General features: G+C 43.6%; 1 protein-coding gene and 1 pseudogene across 2 annotated transcripts in view; one reads left to right on the top strand and one right to left on the bottom strand.

Annotated features, from left to right (window-relative positions):
• The window catches only part of LOC115149144 (F-box/WD repeat-containing protein 11), a 51,384-nt gene that overhangs the window by 23,943 nt on the left and 6,537 nt on the right, over positions 1-20,904 (top strand). Inside the window, exons 9-13 of one of the 2 annotated variants that reach the window (XM_029691698.1) lie at positions 5,834-5,952; positions 6,105-6,215; positions 9,379-9,457; positions 9,549-9,713; positions 10,589-11,544. In XM_029691698.1, coding sequence (XP_029547558.1) covers positions 5,834-5,952; positions 6,105-6,215; positions 9,379-9,457; positions 9,549-9,710 — 471 coding nt within the window. In that variant the 3' untranslated portion in view covers positions 9,711-9,713; positions 10,589-11,544. Of the gene's footprint in view, positions 1-5,833; positions 5,953-6,104; positions 6,216-9,378; positions 9,458-9,548; positions 9,714-10,588; positions 11,545-20,904 lie in introns of those variants that run through there. The other variant, XM_029691699.1, reaches the window with a different exon arrangement.
• On the bottom strand, positions 14,659-19,803 carry LOC115149145 (fibroblast growth factor 18-like; annotated as a pseudogene).

Here is a 20,904-nt window from a genome sequence, read left to right on the forward strand (position 1 = left end):
GCTCTCTACAGCCGACTGGCCGGTGCTCGGCAGGGTTCCATCCCTGACGGGGTCTCCACCTTCCTTTGAGAACGGAACTGTTCTCGACCCAACCAGCCAGCCATGGAGGTACGTCACTCGCTGTGGAAGTTGAAGAAGGCGTCCTCTGGCAACAGGGGTCTACATGTAGATGTTGAGCCCGGAACTGACACAGACCAGAAACAGTTTCGCCTCAGGTTCCGGCGCCTTCGTCCTTGGTGGCTTCCCAATCAAGATTGGATCCGGAGTTACCTTCATCCTCTGTTCTGTCTCCCTCTCCGGTGGCTTCTACCTCGGGTTCAGATCCTCGGAGCTCCCTGCCTCACCAGACCGGGAGGCTGCCTGAGAGACCGGCCCATTCAACGTCATCGTAGGCAACTCTATGGCAAAAACCCTGTGCTACCCAGGAGCACGAGTACAGGACATAACAAGGCTGCTTCCGACTGTTCTACCGCAGATGCCAGGAGCTGACACTGTCGTAGTCCATGTGGAGTCAAACGACATCAGGAGGACTAGCTCGGAACATTTGAAAATTGATTTTAAATAACTGATTTTAGCTTTAAAAGACTCTTAAAAAAAAAAACGGCCAATAATTTCAGGTCCAGTACCATTGTTGGGCAGCAAGTGTGAAAAATTCAGCAGACTGCTAGCATTACACATCTGGCTAACAGACTACTGTAGCTCTGCTGGAGTCAGTTTTATTGATAACTTGGACACCTTCTGGAAACATAAGATAAACTCCGTCATTCCTGTAGAGTATCTAAATCATCTTGGCTCCAGGACTCTGTCCACGCATTTCAAGGCTGCGTAGAAACAATGACTGGTAAATGATCCAAGACTTGTTCAGTTAATCCCTACCATTGTGACAATGAGTCGTCATAATGCTGCATCAAATGTACATGATCTTAGGGGCATTGGCAAACACAATGTAAGTAACTTAATTTATGTACCCCTAATTGCACTGATACATCAGTTTATCCTACAGCTATTGTAAGCAGTAATCATGAGCCTATAAACGAGTTACTGTTAGCACTGAGGCAGTATGCAATAGTAGGTAGACCACTTTATGCAGCTCACCCTGCACTATCAACTCCAATGTAAATAACATGAGTAAGTCTACCTCTGATAAGCTTCCCACTAAAAATAGCCCATATTAACATATGTAGCCTAAGAAACAAGGTCCATGAAGTCAATAACTTGCTTGTAACAGAGGACATTCATATTCTGACTCTCTAAAACTCACTTAGATAATACCTTTGATACAGTGGTACCAATACATGGTTATAATATCTACCGAAAAGACAGAAATGCCAACGAGGCGGTGTTGCGGTCTATATTCAGAACCACATTCTTGTAACGTAATATGGCTACAGGTTAATCTGCCTCACTTAAAGCCCATTATTGTGGGAAGCTGCTATAGACCACCAAGTGCTATCAGTCAGTATCTGGATAATATGTGTGAAATGCATGTGATATCAACAGAGATGTATATTTTCTGGGTGATTTTTTTCCTTTTCTTTTTTTAAAAATAAATATCGACTGGCTATCAGCAAGCTGTCCACTCAGGGAAAAAAATTCAAACTGTAACCAGTGCCCGCAACCTGGATCAGGTTGTCAGTCAACCTACCATAGAAGTTACAAACAGCACAGGAATTAAATCATCAACATGTATTGATCACATCTTTCTAACGCTGCAGATATTTGCTTTAAAGCAGTATCCAAATCCATTGGATGTAGTGATCACAATATAATAGCCATATCTAGGAAAACCAAAGTTCCAAAGGCTGGGCCTAATATAGTATATATGAGGTCATGCAATAAGTTTTGTAGTGATTCGTATGTTGATGATGTAAATAATATTTGCTGGTCTGTGTGTGTAAAGAGGATCAACCAGACGCTGCTCTTGACGCATTTATGAAACAACTTATTTCAGTTACTAATAAGCATGCACCCGTTAAGAAAATGACTGTAAAAACTGTTAAATCCCCTTGTATTGATGAGGAATTGAATAATTGTATGGTTAAGAGGGATGAGGCAAAAGTTATGGCAGTTAAGTCTGGCAGCCCAACTGATTGGCAAACGTACTGCAAGTTGAAGAAATCATGTGACTGAACTAAATAAAAAGAAAACGACACTGAAACAAATAAATTATATAAAGATTGATAGTAAAAAGCTTTGGGGCACCTCTTAGGGATTGCGGACCGCTAGTGGTCCACCTGTGACAACATCCGGTGAAATTGCAGAGCGCCAAATTCAAAATAAGAAAATCAAAATATTAAACATTCATGAACATGCAAGTCTTACATCATTTAAAAGCTTAACTTCTTGTTAATCCAACTGCTTTGTCAGATTTCAAAAAGGCTTTACGGCGAAAGCATACCATGCGATTATTTGAGGACAGCACCCCACAAATATTTTTTCAACCAGCACCGGCTTCACAAAAATCACAAATGGCGATAAAATAAATCACTTACCTTTTTGAAGATCTTCCTCTGTTTGCAATCCCAAGGGTCCCAGCTACACAATGAATGTTCGATAAAGTCCTTCTTTATATCCAAAAAAGTCAGATTAGTTGGCGCTATTGATTTCAGCAATCTACTCCTTCAACATGCATACAAAGGAATCCAAAAAGCTACCGGTGAACTTCATCCAAACAAGTCAAACAATGTTTCTAATCAATCCTCAGGTACCCTAATATGTAAATAAACGATAATATTTCAGACGGAATAAACAGTGTTCAATAGAAAAGGAAAATAACGAAGAGCGCGCCCTCATTCACGCTTGCCAAAAGCCTACCTTTCCTGTTGAGAACACCTTGGATAAACTACAACAACTTGTTCTTTTTTTCAATAAACAAGCCTGAAACCCTCTAAAGACTGACGTCTAGTGGAACCCATAGGAACTGCAATCCTGGAGCTATTGTTTTTGTATATCCCATAGGCTTGCATTGAAAAGGCCTGTGACCTCCTCCAAAAAAGAAAAAAAACTCTGGATGGATTTTCCTCGGTTTTCACCAGCCATATCAGTTCTGTTATACTCGCATACAATATTTTAACAGTTTTAGAAACTTCAGTGTTTTCTATCCAATTCTACCAATTATATGCATATCCCAGCTTCAGGGCCTGAGTAACAGGCAGTTTACTTTGGGCACATCAGTCATCTGGAAATTCAGGATACTGCCCCCTAGCCTTAAGAAGAAGAATTACATGTTTTTGGGGGGGAAAGCCACTCTGCTCCATTCATTGGATCAGATGGCTCATTCATCACAAAGCCCACTGATATTGCAAACTACTTGAATTACTTTTTCATTGGCATGATAAGCAAACTTAGGGATGACATGCCAGCAACAAACGCTGACACTACACATCCAAGTATATTGGACCAAATTATATAAGACAAGAATTGTACTTTTGAATTCCGTAAAGTCAGTGTGGAAAATGTGAAAATTGTTGTCTATCAACAATGACAAGCCACTGGGGTCTGACAATCTGGATGGAAAATTACTAAGGATAATAGCAGATGATATTGCCACTCCTATTTGCCACATCTTCAATTTAAGCCTACTAGAGCGCATGTAACCTCAGGCCTGGGGGGAAGCTGAAGTCATTCCGCTACCCAAGAACAGTAAAGCCCCATTTACTGGCTCAAATAGCCAACCAATCAGCCTGTTACCAACCCTTAGTAAACTTCTGGGGAAAAATCTGTTTGACCAGATACAATGCTATTTCACAGTAAACAAATTGACGACAATTTCAGCATGCTTATAGGTAAGGACACAAAACAAGCACAGCACTTACACAAATGACTGATGATTAGCTGAGAGAAATTGATGATAAAATGATTGGGGGGGCTGTCTTGTTAGACTTCAGTGCAGCTTTTGACATTATCGATCATAATCTGCTGCTGGAAAAACTTGTTTTATGGCTTTACACCCCCTGCTAGAATGTGGATAAATAGTTACTTGTCTAAAAGAACAGAGGGTGTTCTTTAATGGAAGCCTCTCAAATATAATTCAGTTAGAATCAGGAATTCCCCAGGGTAGCTGTTTAGTAAAGCCTATGTATGCGGATGACAACACTATACACGTCAGCTACTACAGCGACTGAAATGACTGCAACACTCAACAAAGAGCGGCAGTTAGTTTCAGAGTGGGTGGCAAGGAATAAGTTAGTCCTAAATATTTCTAAAACTAAAAGCATTGTATTTGGAACCAAACACTCACTAAACCCTGAACCTCAACTAAATCTTGTAATAAATAATGTGGAAATTGAGCTAAACTGCTTGGAGTAACCCTAGATGGTAAACTGGCATGGTCAAAACATATTGATGCAGTAGTAGCTAAGATTGGGAGAAGTCTGTCTATAATAAAGCCATGCTCTGCCTTCTTAACAAGGCAGGTCCTTCAGACCCTAGTTTTGTCGCACCTTGACTACTGTTCAGTTGTGTGGTGAGGTGCCACAAATAAGGACTTAGGAAAATTGCAAATGGCTCAGAACAGGGCAGCACGGCTGGCCCTTGGATGTGCTCAGAGCTAATATTAATAATATGCATGTCAGTCTCTCCTGGCTGAAGTGGAGGAGAGATTGACTTCATCGCTAGCTTTATTTATGAGAGGTTTTGATGTTGAATGCACCGAGCTGTCTGTCTAAACTACTGGTACACAGCTCGGACACCCATGCATACCCCACGAGACATGCCACAAGAGGTCACTTCACAGTCCCCAAGTCCAGACTCTGGAAGGCACACACTACTACATAGAGCCATGACTACATGGAACTCTATTCCACATCAAGTAACTGACACAAGCAGTAAAATTAGAAAACATATTTTTAAAAACACCTTATGGAAAAGCGGGGGCTTTGAAGCAACACAAACATTGGCACATACACACTATACATACACATGGATTTAGTACTGTAGACATGTGGTTGGGGCCTGAGGGCACACTGTGTTGTGAATGTATTGTTTTTTTTATTGTATAAACTGCCTTAATTTTGCTGGACCCTAGGAAGAGTAGCTGTTGCTTTGGCAGCAGCTAATAGGGATCCATAATAAATACAAATGAGGACAAGAGACTTGCTTGGGACAAGAAACACGTCTATAATTTGTTTTTCAACAGGACAATGACCCAACACACCTCCTGTCTAAGGGCTATATGACCAAGAAGGAGCATGATGGAGTGCTGCATCAGATGACCTGGCCTCCACAATCCCCTGACCTCAACCCAATTGAGATGGTTTGGGATGAGTTGGACCGCCGAGGGATTGAAAAGCAGCCCTCAAGTGCTCAGCATATGTGGGAACTCCTTCAAGACTGTTAGAAAAGCATTCCAGGTGAAGCTGGTTGAGAGAATGCCAACAGTGTAAAGCTGTCATTAAGGCAAAAGGTGGCTACATTGAAGAATCTCAAATACAAAATATATTTTGATTTGTTTAACACATTTTTTGTTACTACATGATTCCACATGTTATTTCATAGTTTGGATGACTTCACTATTATTCTACAATATATAAATGAGTAAAAATAAAGAAAAGCCCTGGAATGAGTAGGTGTGTCCAAACCTTTGACTGGTACTGTATATGTTTACGTTAATGTGTTCATCCAGCAGCACAGTATCATACTCTCTGACACGTGAGTGTGTGTGTCCAGACAGTGACTAGTACAGATGCATTCTAATGAAGTAAAACCAGAAGGATGAGGTTTCAAGAGATGTGAAGTTTGTCCACATGAAGGATTATGTAAGCCAAATGCCTGTTTGTGTTGGCCCCATGGGGTTGTGTGTGTTCGCTCATGTTTTGCCTTGTCTCCCCTGCAGGTGTGGAGCACCAGCACGTGTGAGTTTGTTCGCACGCTGAACGGCCATAAGAGAGGCATTGCCTGTCTGCAGTACAGAGACCGACTGGTGGTCAGTGGCTCATCTGACAACACTATCCGGTGAGTGTGTATGTTTGTTCATGAGGGCAAAATCTGTCAGCTGTGTGTGTTACACTGGTCTATTATAGAACTGTAATCTGGAGATGAACATAATTTGTCATGACTGTTCTCTCAAATGTTACTAAACTAACACTGATTCTCTTTCTCCTCAGGTTGTGGGATATTGAGTGTGGGGCATGTTTGCGCGTATTGGAAGGCCATGAAGAGTTGGTCCGCTGCATTCGATTCGACAACAAAAGGATCGTTAGTGGAGCCTACGATGGGTGAGAGGCTTTATCCCTTTGTGGCAGGCGTTAGCCTGAGCTGATGTCTCACTACTAATGGAGATCTGACCCTGAATGGCTTTATTCCCTCACTAATGCTGCACTTGGCCATTGTTTATCCTTGTTATTCTCTCACTGCTAATCTGACTCTTGGTCTCCCAATCTCAATCCCAGTCTCGGCCAGTTAATCATAATAAATCTGTTAGGCTGTTAGTCAAACTTTTTAAAAGGGCAGAGTAAGGGCTTTTCCAGCTTATCCAGTAACATAACTTTGTCTCCAGTCTATTGCATATATCTCATAAACTCAGCAAAAAAAGAAACGTCCTCTCACTGTCAACTGCGTTTATTTTCATCAAATTTTACATGTGTAAATATTTGTATGAACATAACAAGATTCAACAACTGAGACATAAATGGAACAAGTTCCACAGAAATGGAATAATGTGTCCCTGAGCAAAGGGGGGGGGGGGGTCAAAATCAAAAGTAACAGTCACTATCTGGTGTGGCCACCAGCTGCATTAAGTACTGCAGTGCATCTCCTCCTCATGGACTGCACCAGATTTGCTAGTTCTTGCTGTGAGATGTTACCACACTCTTCCACCAAGCCACCTGCAAGTTCCCGGACATTTCTGGGGGAAATGGCCCTAGCCCTCACCCTCCGATCCAACAGGTCCCAGACATGCTCAATGTGATTGAGATCCGGGCTCTTCGCTGGCTATGGCAGAACACTGACATTCCGGTCTTGCAGGAAGGGTACCACATGAGGGAGGAGGATGTCTTCCCTGTAATGCACAGCATTGAGATTGCCTGCAATGACAACAAGCTCAGTCGGATGATGCTGTGACACACGGCCCCAGACCATGACGGACCCTCCAAATCGATCCCGCTTCAGAGTACAGGCCTCGGTGTAACGCTCATGCCTTCAATGATAAACGCGAACCCGACCATCACCCCTGGTGAGACAATACTGCGACTCGTCAGAGAAGAGCACTTTTTGCCAGTCCTGTCTGGTCCAGCAACGGTGGGTTTGTGCCCATAGGCGACGTTGTTGACGGTGAGGACCTGCCTTACAACAGGCCTACAAGCCCTCAGTCCAGCCTCTCTGACAGTGAGCACTGATGGAGGGATTGTGCGTTCCTGGTGTTACTCGGGCAGTTGTTGCCATCCTGTACCTGTCCCGCAGGCTCTGGTCTTGTGGTGCTCTAGCGCATGGGGAGGGTTAGGGTAAAGGTGTTGTGGGAGATTATTGGGTGGTAGGCATTGGCTTAATCTATGTCCCAGCTCTCTGTATTGGCTAACGAAGGTCAAGTTTGACTCGTTGGTCCTCCAGACTCTTCGCATTTGGGCAGAGGTGTCTGGGAATGAGATTATCCACTGACAAGACTTGGGAGACTGTTGTTCAAATCAAATTCTGTCACATACACATGGTTAGCAGATGTTAATGCAAGTGTCGCGAAATGCTTGTGCAGTAATATCTAACAAGTAATCTAACCTAACAATTTCACAACTACCTTATACACACAGGTGTAAAGGAATGAGTAAGAATATGTACATAAAAATATATGAATGAGCGATGGCCGAACGGCATAGGCAAGATGCAGTAGATGGTATAGAGTACAGTATATACATATGAGATGAGTAATGTAGGGTATGTAAACATTATATAAAGTGGCATTGTTTAAGTGACTAGTGATACATTTATTACATCAATTATTTCATTATTAAAGTGGCTAGAGATGAGTCAGTATGTTGGCAGCAGCCACTCAATGTTAGTGATGGCTGTTTAACAGTCTGATGGCCTTGAGATGGAAGCTGTTTTTCAGTCTCTCGGTCCCCGCTTTGATGCACCTGTGCTGACCTCGCCTTCTGGATGATAGGGGGGTGAACAGGCAGTGGCTCGGGTGGTTGTTGTCCTTGACGATCTTTTTGGCCTTCCTGTGACATCGGGTGGTGTAGGTGTCCTGGAGGGCAGGTAGTTTGCTCCCGGTGATGAGTTGTGCAGACCTCACTACCCTCTGGAGAGCCTTACAGTTGTGGGCGGCGCAGTTGCCATACCAGGCGGTGATACAGCCCGACAGGATGCTCTCAATTGTGCATCTGTAAAAGTTTGTTTTTGGTGACAAGCCGAATTTCTTCAGCCTTCTGAGGTTGAGGCGCTGCTGCGCCTTCTTCACCACACTGTCTGTGTGGGTGGACCATTTCAGTTTGTCCGTGATGTAAGTTCCTCGGCGTACACAACTTTTCACCTTCTCCACTACTGTCTCGTCGATGTGTATAGGGGGCTGCTCCCTCTGCTGTTTCCTGAAGTCCACGATCATCTCCTTTGTTTTGTTGACATTGAGTGTGAGGTTATTTTCCTGACACCACACTCCGAGGGCCCTCACCTTCTCCCTGTAGGCCGTCTCGTCATTGTTGGTAATCAAGCCTACCACTGTAGTGTCGTCTGCAAACTTGATGATTGAGTTGGAGGCGTGCATGGCCACGCAGTCATGGGTGAACAGGGAGTACAGGAGAGGGCTGAGAACGCACCCTTGTGGGGCCCCAGTGTTGAGAATCAGCGGGGTCGAGCGGCCCGTCAGGAAGTCCAGGACCCAGTTGCACAGGGCGGGGTCGAGACCCAAGGTCTCAAGCTTAATGAATATTTTGGAGGGTACTATGGTGTTAAATGCTGAGCTGTAGTCGATGAACAGCATTCTTAGATAGATATTCCTTTTGTCCAGATGGGTTAGGGCAGGGTGATTGGGGCAGTAAGCAAATTGGAGTGGGTCTAGGGTGTCAGGTAGGATGGAGGTGATATGGTCCTTGACTAATCTCTCAAAGCACTTCATGATGACGGAAGTGAGTGCTACAGGGTGGTAGTCATTTAGCTCAGTTACCTTCGCTTTCTTGGGAACAGGAACAATGGTGGCCCTCTTGAAGCATGTGGGAACAGCAGACTGGGATAGGGATTGATTGAATATGTCCGTAAACACACCAGCCAGCTGGTCTGCACATGCTCTGAGGACGCGGCTGGGGATGCCGTCTGGGCCGGCAGCCTTGCGACGGTTAACACGTTTAAATGTTTTACTCACGTTGGCTGCGGTGAAGGAGAGCCCGTAGGTTTTGGTAGCGGGCTGTTCAAATTATGTTGTTAAGATGGTATGTCTGTGTTCTTTCTTTGTAGTAAAATCAAAGTATGGGACCTGCAAGCTGCTCTGGATCCTCGTGCCCCAGCCAGCACCCTCTGTCTGCGCACACTGGTGGTGAGTCTAGCCTGGATCTAGAACATGGCGATTGTGGCAATGATTATAAGGATAGTTATTGTAGATGATACTGATGAATGTTGTTTTTCAGGAGCATTCTGGGCGTGTATTCCGACTACAGTTTGATGAGTTCCAGATCATCAGCAGTTCCCATGACGACACCATCCTCATCTGGGATTTCCTGAACGTGTCGACCAATGGACAGACTGAGGGCCGGTCGCCCTCTCGCACGTATACATACATCTCCAGATAGCAGGTATTCATGACTTGCACACATTCAGTAGAGTACACACCTGCATACACTCACTAGAACTAACACACACTGGAGATGAAAACAAAATATTTGTGATTTTTATGAACAAGATTTGGATCTGATTCAAAATATGTGGCATTTCAATAGATAAGACGTATGTCTAGTATGCACGCTTATGTCTTACTTTATTTTGCCGGATGTGTTAAAAAAATGAAAAATAATCTGAAATGTAATAGATTAATCTATCAGCCCTAGCAACCATCAACTAATCCATTTTGAAAAACTTGAACTCATCCCTAACACGCATGTTGTCCTACAGACATGTAAATGAAGTGACACACCAACAGGATCAATAGTGCAAATGGGGTGCACACGCAAAAAATAGAATTTGGCTTTTCTGAGTGTCTTATTTGTTGACACTCATCAATATGCCATTGCCAGTAGCAGCAGGATGAACTGCAGATATTTCAGATGGGTGCGATGCAAGATGTAAAACAATATCTGTGCATGATAGCTGTGGGTCCATACCAGCCTCTCAATTCGTATTATTTCCGTAAAAGCCAAGTTATGCTTGATCCGAAAAGGGGATCGGAGGCTTCGAATGGAGGGTGTGATGCAGTTGCGGAGCATGCAGAGACCAAAGCCTTTAAGTCTGCTCTATATTTCTGTTTACTTTATGCGTTGCTGACTCTACCTTTTTAAGCCAGCCATCCTATTTATTCTATTGATCTTCAGTCTACAACACTTGTTTGGGTAAGCTCTGCAGCTCATGTACAACTCCAACATGTTTTGCTTGGTGGCGGGAATACTGACCTAAATCTAATACACCTACCAGATAACATGAATAGTGTGCTGAGTGTGTGCGTCTCTCTCTGCAGGGCAGGCACGGTGGCGTGTGTGTGTGTGTCCGAGGACAGTCCTGATTGCCAAGTCAATGTGTCAGGGTCAGAGGTCAAGGAAAGGACCCACCCTCCCTTCCCCATTCCTCCATCATCCTCTTTGCACCATCTCTGTCGTCCTCCTGGTGTTCATGTGGAGGGGTCATTCCTCCCCGATCGGCCATTCAGTGCTCAAACACACTTCCCCTTACCCCTCCTGAAGATCACAAGAACACACATACTCTCACACACAGAGTGGAGTCTATTAGGTCACACTCTAAGCCCCACCTCCCCTTGCTCTGCTCCCTCAAGACAGAGGCCTGGACATGAAGGAATCTGAACTGAATTGCTGAAGGAGGGGGCTGGAGATGGCCTGTTAAAGATGCCCTGGAGTGGAAAAAAGAGGCAGGTCCCAGGGCTCAACTCTTCTCATCCTGACTGTGACAGATACCTCAGGCCTGCCCCTTGGACCCAAGGACTGTATCAATATTGTTCTTTTCTCATTTTGTTTGGTGGAAGAAAGAAAAAAGACTGGAAGAGAGAAAGCTGACGTGTACATTACTTCCCTGAAGACTTTACTGCATGGATGAATGATGGGACAACCGTGTGCTAGTGACCTATTTGTTTTTCTAACTTACTTTTTATTTGGGACTTTTAATTTAGCTTTCTTTGTTACATTGTACTAAGAATTGTAGTTTCTCTTTCCAAACCCCTCTCAAATTAACCCTCTCATATCCCTAGTTCTCTACCTTGCGTCCCTCTTTCACTTTCTCTCCCTGTCTTGTATTGTCCTCTTGCTGTCTGCCTGTCTAGGTTCTGAATGACCCCTAACTGAGCGGAAATTAGTTGTAAACAGCATTGTCTCGTCTAAAATGGTGTTGTATATTGAAATGATTTTTTTAAAGAAAGAAAAACCATTAATACAAATAAAGTACTTGACTGTGAAGGAGTGTAAACCAGCGTGTATGAGCAGTGTTTGTTCAATATCATGTAACTATGCCATCGGTACTGTATTTACAGACCAAACCAAACCACTACTCTGTTGATGCGGACCTCATTGTTAGTCTATTTAAAAGAATTCTGATAAAGTCCTGGTCTGAGAATGACCGAAGTGGGACTTATTGTTTGTAGCATTTTGAGTTTAATGAGTGTGCCTCTGGAAATTGTCAAGAAACTAGTGAATTGAGGATATATATTATTAACTCTGAATTGGTGTGTGTAGTGCAGTGTTTCCCAAACTCGGTCCTGGGGAACCAGGGGGGTGCATGTTTTGGTTTTTGCCCTAGCACTACACCGCTGATTTTAAGTAAAGCTTTATGATAAGTTCATTATTTGAATCGGCTGTGTAGTGCTAGGGCAAAAACCAAAACGTGCGCCCTCTGGGATCCCCAGGACCGAGTTTGGTAAACACTGGTGTAGTGTATCGAGGGGATAATCATGGGTTAGTCTGCAGACAGGGAATTCTGGAGCACAAAAAGGGTGGTCAGGAATGCAGCAATGCACTGGAACCCACATTCCTCTACACATCCAGCCCATTCTCTGCCTTGCACACATTGAGGTGGTTCGATTAATCTCGCCTGGGCGTGTTTTCTCACATGCAAAAGTGATTGTTTTTTAGCTTTATCTGCCATTGAAAATGAGTTAAATTCAAACATACATTTATTTTCCATAAAATTTATGTTTCGAGACGATGCACCATGCTAACCGAGCGGCACAGATTACTGTTCCATTTGAGAAGGGAGCTCCTCCTGCCCCACTTTCGCCCAATGACGTAACGGCCTTAGCCCGTTGCTCCGCATAATCAAATCCTCCCATTCTCTCAAGGAAATGTTCTATGGTAGTGAAGGGTTTAACTAGTCAGTTGCATAACAGAATGTATTCAACCGAAATTGGTCTTCTGCATTTAACCCAACCCCACTGAATCAGAGAGGTGCAGTAGGCTGCCTTAATCAACGTCATCGGCGCCCAGGGAGCAGTTGTTGGGGGTTAACTGCCTTGCTCAAAGGCAGAACGTCAGATTTTTCCACCTTGGGGATTCGAACCAGTGATCTTTCAGTTACTGGCCCAATGCTCTTAACCACTAGGCTACCTGCCGCAATGAGAGGCTGTACCTCTTGCCCCTCCCTCCTCAGTACTACAGAGATGGAAGAGAACACGAGGGGGGTGGAATAAGTAGACCAGAGCAGGCTGTTATTGGGCAGTTTCATACTGAAAAGAAATCCTGTCTAAATGGGACGTTCCCTCTCTCGCGTGAGCATGCCGGAGATTATGGAGGAACTGTGAGCGAGGGAACGCTCACTTACACGAACCGTGATCATTTATACAACATCTTCATTTATCCACTATATTTGCTACAGGGCACACATGCCTGTGAGAGTCACAGCTGCAGGAAATGATTATGGGTGTGGCCCTCAATGAGCCACCATCCAGTTATGGAAGGCTGCACTGCTCACAAGTAGATACACTAACATATTAGTGTGTTAAAGATGTATAGGTACTCTCTGTTTAAGCTCATTTCCCATTTATCAACTCAAGTAGTTGTGTATTAACCTGATCATCATTGATTATATGTATTGGCAGGTGCATCCCATCCAAGAAAGTCTCATTACATTTTAGTCATTTAGCAGACACTTATCCAGAGCAACTTACAGAAGTGAGTGCATACATTTTCTTTTCATGCATTTTTTATTTTATATGTATTTTTTGTACTGGCCCCCCGTGGGAATCAAACCCACAACCCTGGCGTTGCAAACACCATGCTGGCGTTGCAAACACCATGCTCTACCAACTGAGCCACAGGGAAGACCATAGGCTCAGCTCGTTTTCCAAAGGAAGAATCAATTGACTTAATCCCGTGCTTTGGCACATATTCTGTGTTCCGTGCAGATGCTCCCAGTGACCACCAAATGGAACTTGTACACTTTTATTTGTATGGAACACAGCAGCAATGACTCCGAGCATGGTGCCAGCAATGTCTAGGTTATGAGTTGTCCGCGGACCAATTTCAATTATTTTTGGGGGGACTCAGGTCGGGGTCTCCACTTACTGTTGAGAGTTAGAATAATAGGATACACAAGGTGCAATTTAGAAATTTGGTTGTGCATCAGCAGTCACTCAATTAGCCCACATCAGCTAAATGTTTTTAGATTGCTGGCCGCTAGACTAATTTACCAATCTAAACTAGTAAGCATGGTCGAACTACTGACCGGGTGGGGCCTATTGATTATCAGAATTAAAAACTGCCAACTTTTGCCTCCGCCCCATGACAAAATGAGTAGAATTACATGAAATGAGTTATAAAATTGCTAAATGTTCTCTGCCTCATGGCAAAATGTGTAGAATTGCTGCAGACTTGCTTTAAACCGGCAACATTTTCTCTACGCCCCATGGCAAAATGTGTAGAATTGCAGGAAATTAATTTTTAAACGTAAAATGTTTTCTCTGTCATGAGGTGGGCCACTAAAATGTCTTGCTTGCAAGCTGGGGTGTATGGATGTGGGTTCGCAGATCCACAAGCCACTGTGGCCCCTCATGATATCTGTTTTTTTGTGGCCCCCACCTCCATCAAAGTTGGCCATCCCTGACGTAGACTGACCAGGTGAAAGCTTTGATCCCTTATTGATGTCACTTGTGAAATCCACTTCCATTGGTGTAGATGACGGGGAGGAGACGGGTTTAATAAGGATTTTTAGGCCTTGAGACAATTGAGACATGGATGGTGTATGTGTGTCAAGAACTGCAAGGCTGCTCGGTTTTTCACGCTCAACAGTTTCCCGTGTGTATCTAGAATGGTCCACCACCCAAACGACATCTAGCCAACTTGACACAACTGTGGGAAGCATTGGAGTCAACATGAGCCAGCATCTCTGTGGAATGTATTTGATACCTTGTGAAGTCCATGCCCTGATGAATTGAGGCTGTTCTGAGGGCAAAGGGGAGTGCGACTCAATATTAGGAAGGTGTTCCTAATGTTTTGTACACTCAGTGTATGTTTGTATTCAATTAAGGCAATACCATTGGTCTAAAACAGCTGTCATACCATCAAGTTGAGTAAATAATTGTGATAATGATTGTAATAAAATCCATTATATAATTTCTTGTTAAATATTTTCCAATGAGTCACTGAAGATATTGTACCAACTACGTTACAGCAGCTTTCTGTATTGAGTGAATAGGCAGCAACATTAGCTCCTGAATCAAATATGAAGAGAAACATACAAGAAATGTCTTGGGAAACCATGACTGACCCTCTGTGTTGGCTACACATTATAGTCCAGTTGTCTTCGGTGGTTCCGGTGTTTGTTACTGAAAGGTAGACCAGTCATCTTTGGGATGTTCAAAACATGAATATTTGGTATTGAACGTTATGGTTTTCGTCATCATTGGGATGTTCAAAACATGAATATTTGGTATTGAACGTTATGGTTTTCGTCATCATTGGGATGTTCAAAACATGAATATTTGGTATTGAACTCTGGTTCAGTCATCTTTGGTTGCACATCTTTAACCCCTGTGGTAGCAAACAGTGACTTTAGCTATCTTTTGTAGCCTAACTAGAATGGTTGGCACTGTAAATTGTAATTCAACAGACTTTGAAACAACATCGTGTCTTTGGAATGGGGAGGGAAAAGGCAGGGCCATTTTTCCCTGGTCACTTCCACAGCACCAACCACTGACATGTGGTCAGATTGTTTAATTCCAAATCTTTTGATGTACATTCTGTATCCACCAATAAGCTCTTTACCTGGGCTCAGCCAAGCAAAATCACATTCTATTCACTGGGGAAGGACAGTTGACTATCTAGGTGCTGTAGTTGCTGTTGGTCGGGTCCCTCTCACTCTCCTTTTCCTCTTGCTGACTGGTGAAGTGGAAGGGCTGCAGGTCGGGCTGCTCCCCGGGGGGCAGGCGCTTCATGAAGTGAACGTCCTGCTGGTTGGGCAGTGTCTGAGGGCCTCTCCTGGGGCGTCCCCTCTTGGTGAAGCCCACGTACCATCCCGTATAGCATGCTGACCTCAGAGCTGTGTAGTGGTTCTCCAATACCATCTCAATGAAGACACAGTCTGCACTGCGATTACTAGCCTTCTGGGAGACACACACATGATCATGTCAATATAAGATGGAAGTGAATAACTCCATGTTAAACTCCAAATTGAAAGGAAAGTATAGCAAGAGTCAGAATAAAAATGGTGTTTGTCTCACCTTCCCCACAAGCTTGCCTCGACGGTTCATGCACAGGTAGAAGTTGGTTTCTTTACCACGGATTCTCACCTGACTTCCAAAGGTATCAGCCTCCACAACAAGCTGGGCTTGGAAGGAGACAGAGGCCAAAAAAGACAGATTGTAAGAGGGCATAGAAATTGAGAATATACTCTAGGACGGGATGGGGGGATTGTTAAATGCAATTAGATCATTGATGTAGCCCAACAACATAATGCAGAGGTCAAACCCAATCAATAGCATACATTCCTTCTCTATCTCCCTCTCACTACCTACCCCAAACCCCCTCGATCCCCCTCCAACAAAGCAACAAAGCAGGGTAAATGGAAAACCGATGACCTTATCAATGGCGTATAGTGGGACTGAGTCTAACACACAGAAACTGCTGCTCCATCTTTTTCCTCTTTCTAGTTCTCATGTTAGGGTCTGTTAATCAAATCAAATTGGATTTGTCACATGCGCCGAATACAACACCTTACACCTTACAGTGAAATGCTTACTTAGAAGCCCTTAACCAACAATGCAGTTTTAAGAAAATACCAACAAAAACAAAAGTAAGAGATAAGAATAACAAATAATTAAAAAGCAGTGTTAAATAAAAATTGTGGGGCTATATACAGGGGGTACCGGTACAGAGTCTATGTGCGGAGGCAATATGTACATGTAGGTAGAGTTATTAAAGTGACTCTGCATAGATAATAACAGAGCAGTAGCAGCATAGAAGACGAGGGGGGGGGGAGGGGCAATGCAAGTAGTCTGGGTAACCATTTGATTAGATGTTCAGGAGTCTTATGGCTTGGGGGTAGAAGCTGTTTAGAAGTCTCTTGGACCTAGACTTGGCGCTCCGGTACCACTTTCCCTGCTGTCATCAGTAGCCAAAGGGCTTGTCTGTCCATTTGATAGATTATGAATTTGAGGGCCATGTACTGTAGGTATGATACAGGGAATTATTGTTTGGTTCTAGCTGATTCTGATTTGCATTGGAGTGTTCTGTATAATTACATTTACATTTACGTAATTTAGCAGACGCTCTTATCCAGAGCGACTTACAAATTGGTGCATTCACCTTATGATATCCAGTGGAACAACCACTTTACAATAGTACATCTATACCTTTTTTTTTGGGGGGGGGGTTAGAAGGATTACTATATCCTATCCCAGATATTCCTTAAAGAGGTGGGGTTTCAGGTGTCTACGAAAGGTGGTGATTGACTCCGCTGTCCTGGCGTCGTGAGGGAGCTTGTTCCACCATTGGGGTGCCAGAGCAGATAACAGTTTTGACTGGGCTGAGTGAATGTTAAATATGTTAATAGGAAGTACACTCCTAGGAGAAAAAAAGGTGCTATCTAGAACCTAAAAGGGTTCTTCAGCTGTCACCATAGGAGAACCCTTAGAAGAACCCTTTTTGGGTTCCATGTAGAACTCTTTCCACAAAGGGTTCTACATGGAACTACTCCTATGGGGACAGCCAAAGAACCCTTTTTTCTAAGAGTCTACTATTATATCTTACCATATTTATCCCCATCGTCTCCCTTGGCACTGATTCTGCTTCCCATCACCTGCACGTGTTTGCCGCTTGTCCTGCTGTACAGCTGGTACACTCTGTGCTGCCGGCGACTCATGGCGTCTCGACCTCGTGTCTGATTCTCCACGTATACGCTGAAATTAACATTGTCCACAGCTAAGACCTGTGCCACCACAAAACAAACAGGCATGTGGTTATAATGAGAGACTTTATCCAGAATTGGATATAAAAAAACTAAACGGATACAATTCTATACACACATTTACCTGCAGGGGGCTGCAGACCACCAGTAAAGCCTGGACAGATCTGAGAGAAGGGGAGAATGGATCTGCCTTGAGATTACATGTGGTATTTTTCATCCCAAAAGAACACAAAAGCAGTCTGGCTGCCATGTCCCTGCCTCCACCACCAATTTTAAACCAGTCTCTATGCCTCCAAAAAAGATACTTTTTAGATCAAACCCTCACAACAAGAGACAGTGTCCATGTTGTCTCTCTCCAGGGACAGCTGCTGAGCACAGCTCATATCTATGGTGAGCTAACAGGATATCAATATTCACTAATCCATCCAGCAATCTATCTAAGCACTTCAAGTTCTTATCCCTCTCCGGCACACACAGCACATAATGTAAGCCTATATTCAGTAGTCATCAACGTTGTTCCCGGTTGGGTAACGGGTATACAAAAGAATGTCATAACAAAGTCATAGGTGTCATCTTGACCCAGTTAGCTGCATCAGAGTCATCCTGTAGTCGACTTGGACTGCGTCTGACATGGCTTTGCATTACAATGATGAACTCCATCTTAAATAAAGAGGGGGGAGAGCAGGAGAAACGTTACCAGTAGAGTGTTGTTTCAGCCTCCCAGTACCGTCTGGCTGTGTGCTCATTAGGAGACCCCTATACCCCCTGTGCTGTCCAGATGCCTGGAACACAGCCTACAGCTGGTGCAAACTGCACACAGATGTCTGCTGCTCCACTTCTGCTCCTCATCTACTTTTGTTCTATCTCTGTGTTACCTCTAAAAACCTGACCTCTTCTCTGTTTGAGAAGTGGAGAATAAGTTTGAGAGATACATGACCAAAATGGGGTTGACAGGGACACTTACAGAGGGAAACGGGATCGTTTTTAACACTAAATGGAAGATTCGTTAGCAAGTCTGATAGAATTGCTTTATGCTTGGTTAAAGCGGATGGATGACCCAATTTGGGGAAGAGGTAGTTACTGATTATCCACTTAACTAATCACAATCCTGTCAAACACCCAATCAAAGGCACGAATAAGGTACAGTCATACTGTATTCCTCTTGTTAATTCATAACCTGTTAGCAGACCTTTAGTCAGTGACAAACGCCTGGTCTTTCAGTCTGGGGAGAATAAAAAGAGGTTATGGGACATGGCTGAGTGACCAGAGGAGCAATGCTGCAGGAGCTGGCTGATAGTTTTATAGGCTGTCTGACCATGTGGAACAGCCTCAGAGGAATTGCACAGATAAAAAACACAAGATTCCACCACCACATGGTATTGGAAAAACAGAAGCATGCATATGCAATTTCTATACCATAGTTAGCTGTCCAGATACATGTTTTTTCATTAATCAAATGTTTAAAGGAGAAGGTGGACCCTATCTGTCGTGTCTAACACCACACCTGTTAACAGGTGCTGGAATGATAGTCAGAGCATGCATGAAGAGAAACACGTGCACAGACACACATACACACACACCATGTAACACGGGCTACTTGCACTCGTTTCATTCCAGAAAATCTTAGGTTGCGCATCAAGGGTTACTGCGCATCAAGTGTTACTGCACATTTAACTTACAACACCACCAGTGTAGAGAGGAGGTAACTCATCTCTCATCCCGCGCAGTTACCCGTGCCAGGGAAAGTCGGGCACCGTCAGGATCTCGCAACTGGTACTGTCTGTAATCCGTTCGTTGGAGAAAGGATTGGGGGAATGCAACAATTCCTGCGGGCATCAGCAGAGCACTCCGGGCACATCAGTTAGGATGCTGGCGGAGGGGAATGGGTTTTCTCTGGTATCGTATAGCCAAAATGTGAGCGAATACGCGCAGGGTATGTCCCGTTTGTCCAACACCTCAATTTGCCGAAATCATGACAGGTGTTGGGCAAAATAGAACTGTTCGCAGGTTTGCCTTTTTTTTACTTGATCTGTTTCTAAAACTAGGTCTACAATGTTTATATAAGAAACATGTAACATAGGCTTAATTATTCCAATTGTCCATTAGTTTCCCCTGTCTTCTTTAATTTCTTCTGTAGGCTTTATTACTTTTCTTTTTCCGATAATCTATGTGAATTGATCAGTTATAGTCGTTCAGGGAAACATCCATTCCCAGTGTCACGGAAAACGGAAAGTCTGTATTTAGAGAGTGAGTGTGGGGCATGAGTGGAGTAGCGGCGGGGAAGGGGTAGGCGATACTCGGCTCGTGTAATTCAAGTGATGATCTAGGTTGGTCCCACGGGAGACGAGACCGCTTGGCAGGGTCATAGAAATACCTAGTAGATCAAGGAGTCCACAAGCAAGGGCAATGCGACTTTCAGAGAACCCAGTGGGGTAGCAGACTGTCCATTGATTGTGAGGGTGGGGGTGGGGTGAAAATAGGTATTGGCCTATACTGTGTCTTGTCTGTAGGTGTCATTCCAACATATCCTTGTAATATTTTTATTTATTTTTTATTTATTTTTTTTATTTACACTGTGAACTGGACATCCTTTCCCCGCCAGACGTCCTTTTTCCTGTACGCTGTACTAAAATGTCTGTCAGCATAGACTGGGAAGACCAGCCCAATACAATGCAGACACTTTTACTTCAGGTGTTCCACCAGGGGCGGAAATCCTAGGGGGGACGGGGGGGACACGACCTCCCCATCCTGGGAAAAATATGATTTGTCCCCCCCAATATATCACTGTAAACATAACTATGTAATTTAAATAATATTAATAATACGCAATGAAAGCAATTGTGCTGATTATAGACACTTGATAGTGCGTTTTTAAGTTTGCCTCACAATGGTTTGATCCACTGCCAATTCCTTAGTTGTCAATGTAACAGAGTGTTAGTATCTACTGTCTGAAAGGCACTCAATGCACGTAACTGACGTGAGGTTAATCCAGTAAATCGCACCAGGGTTCACACACACCCTAGCTGATTTTGCAGAGCTAGCGTGCAAATATTAACTATTAAGCTAGCTAGTACCTATTCCATTTATGTGGCGTCGTCAAAGATGGAATCTTTGCTATCGTAAATTTATTCCAAGATCAGCATGCATGTAAGTTAGTGCTTCAAAGTCCCTGTGATAAGGTTAGCGATAAACTGAACAGAACTACACTCTCTTCTACCATTGTTTTAAATATATTTAATGGTCTCGTTGCAAAAGCTAAATTGTCGCAAGGGAACTTTTATTTATTTTATTTCACCTTTATTTAACCCGGGTAGCAAAGATTATAGCAAACACCACTGAATTGGTGCTCGCTAGCTTTGCAAATTCAGCTGTTGTTGGAAGCCAGCCAATATGAAGCAAACGATTAAAATTACAAAAGGTTGCAGCATATGT

Source organism: Salmo trutta, chromosome 15 (genome assembly GCF_901001165.1).
Source record: "Salmo trutta chromosome 15, fSalTru1.1, whole genome shotgun sequence".
In the NCBI taxonomy this organism is placed as follows: Eukaryota; Metazoa; Chordata; class Actinopteri; order Salmoniformes; family Salmonidae; genus Salmo; species Salmo trutta.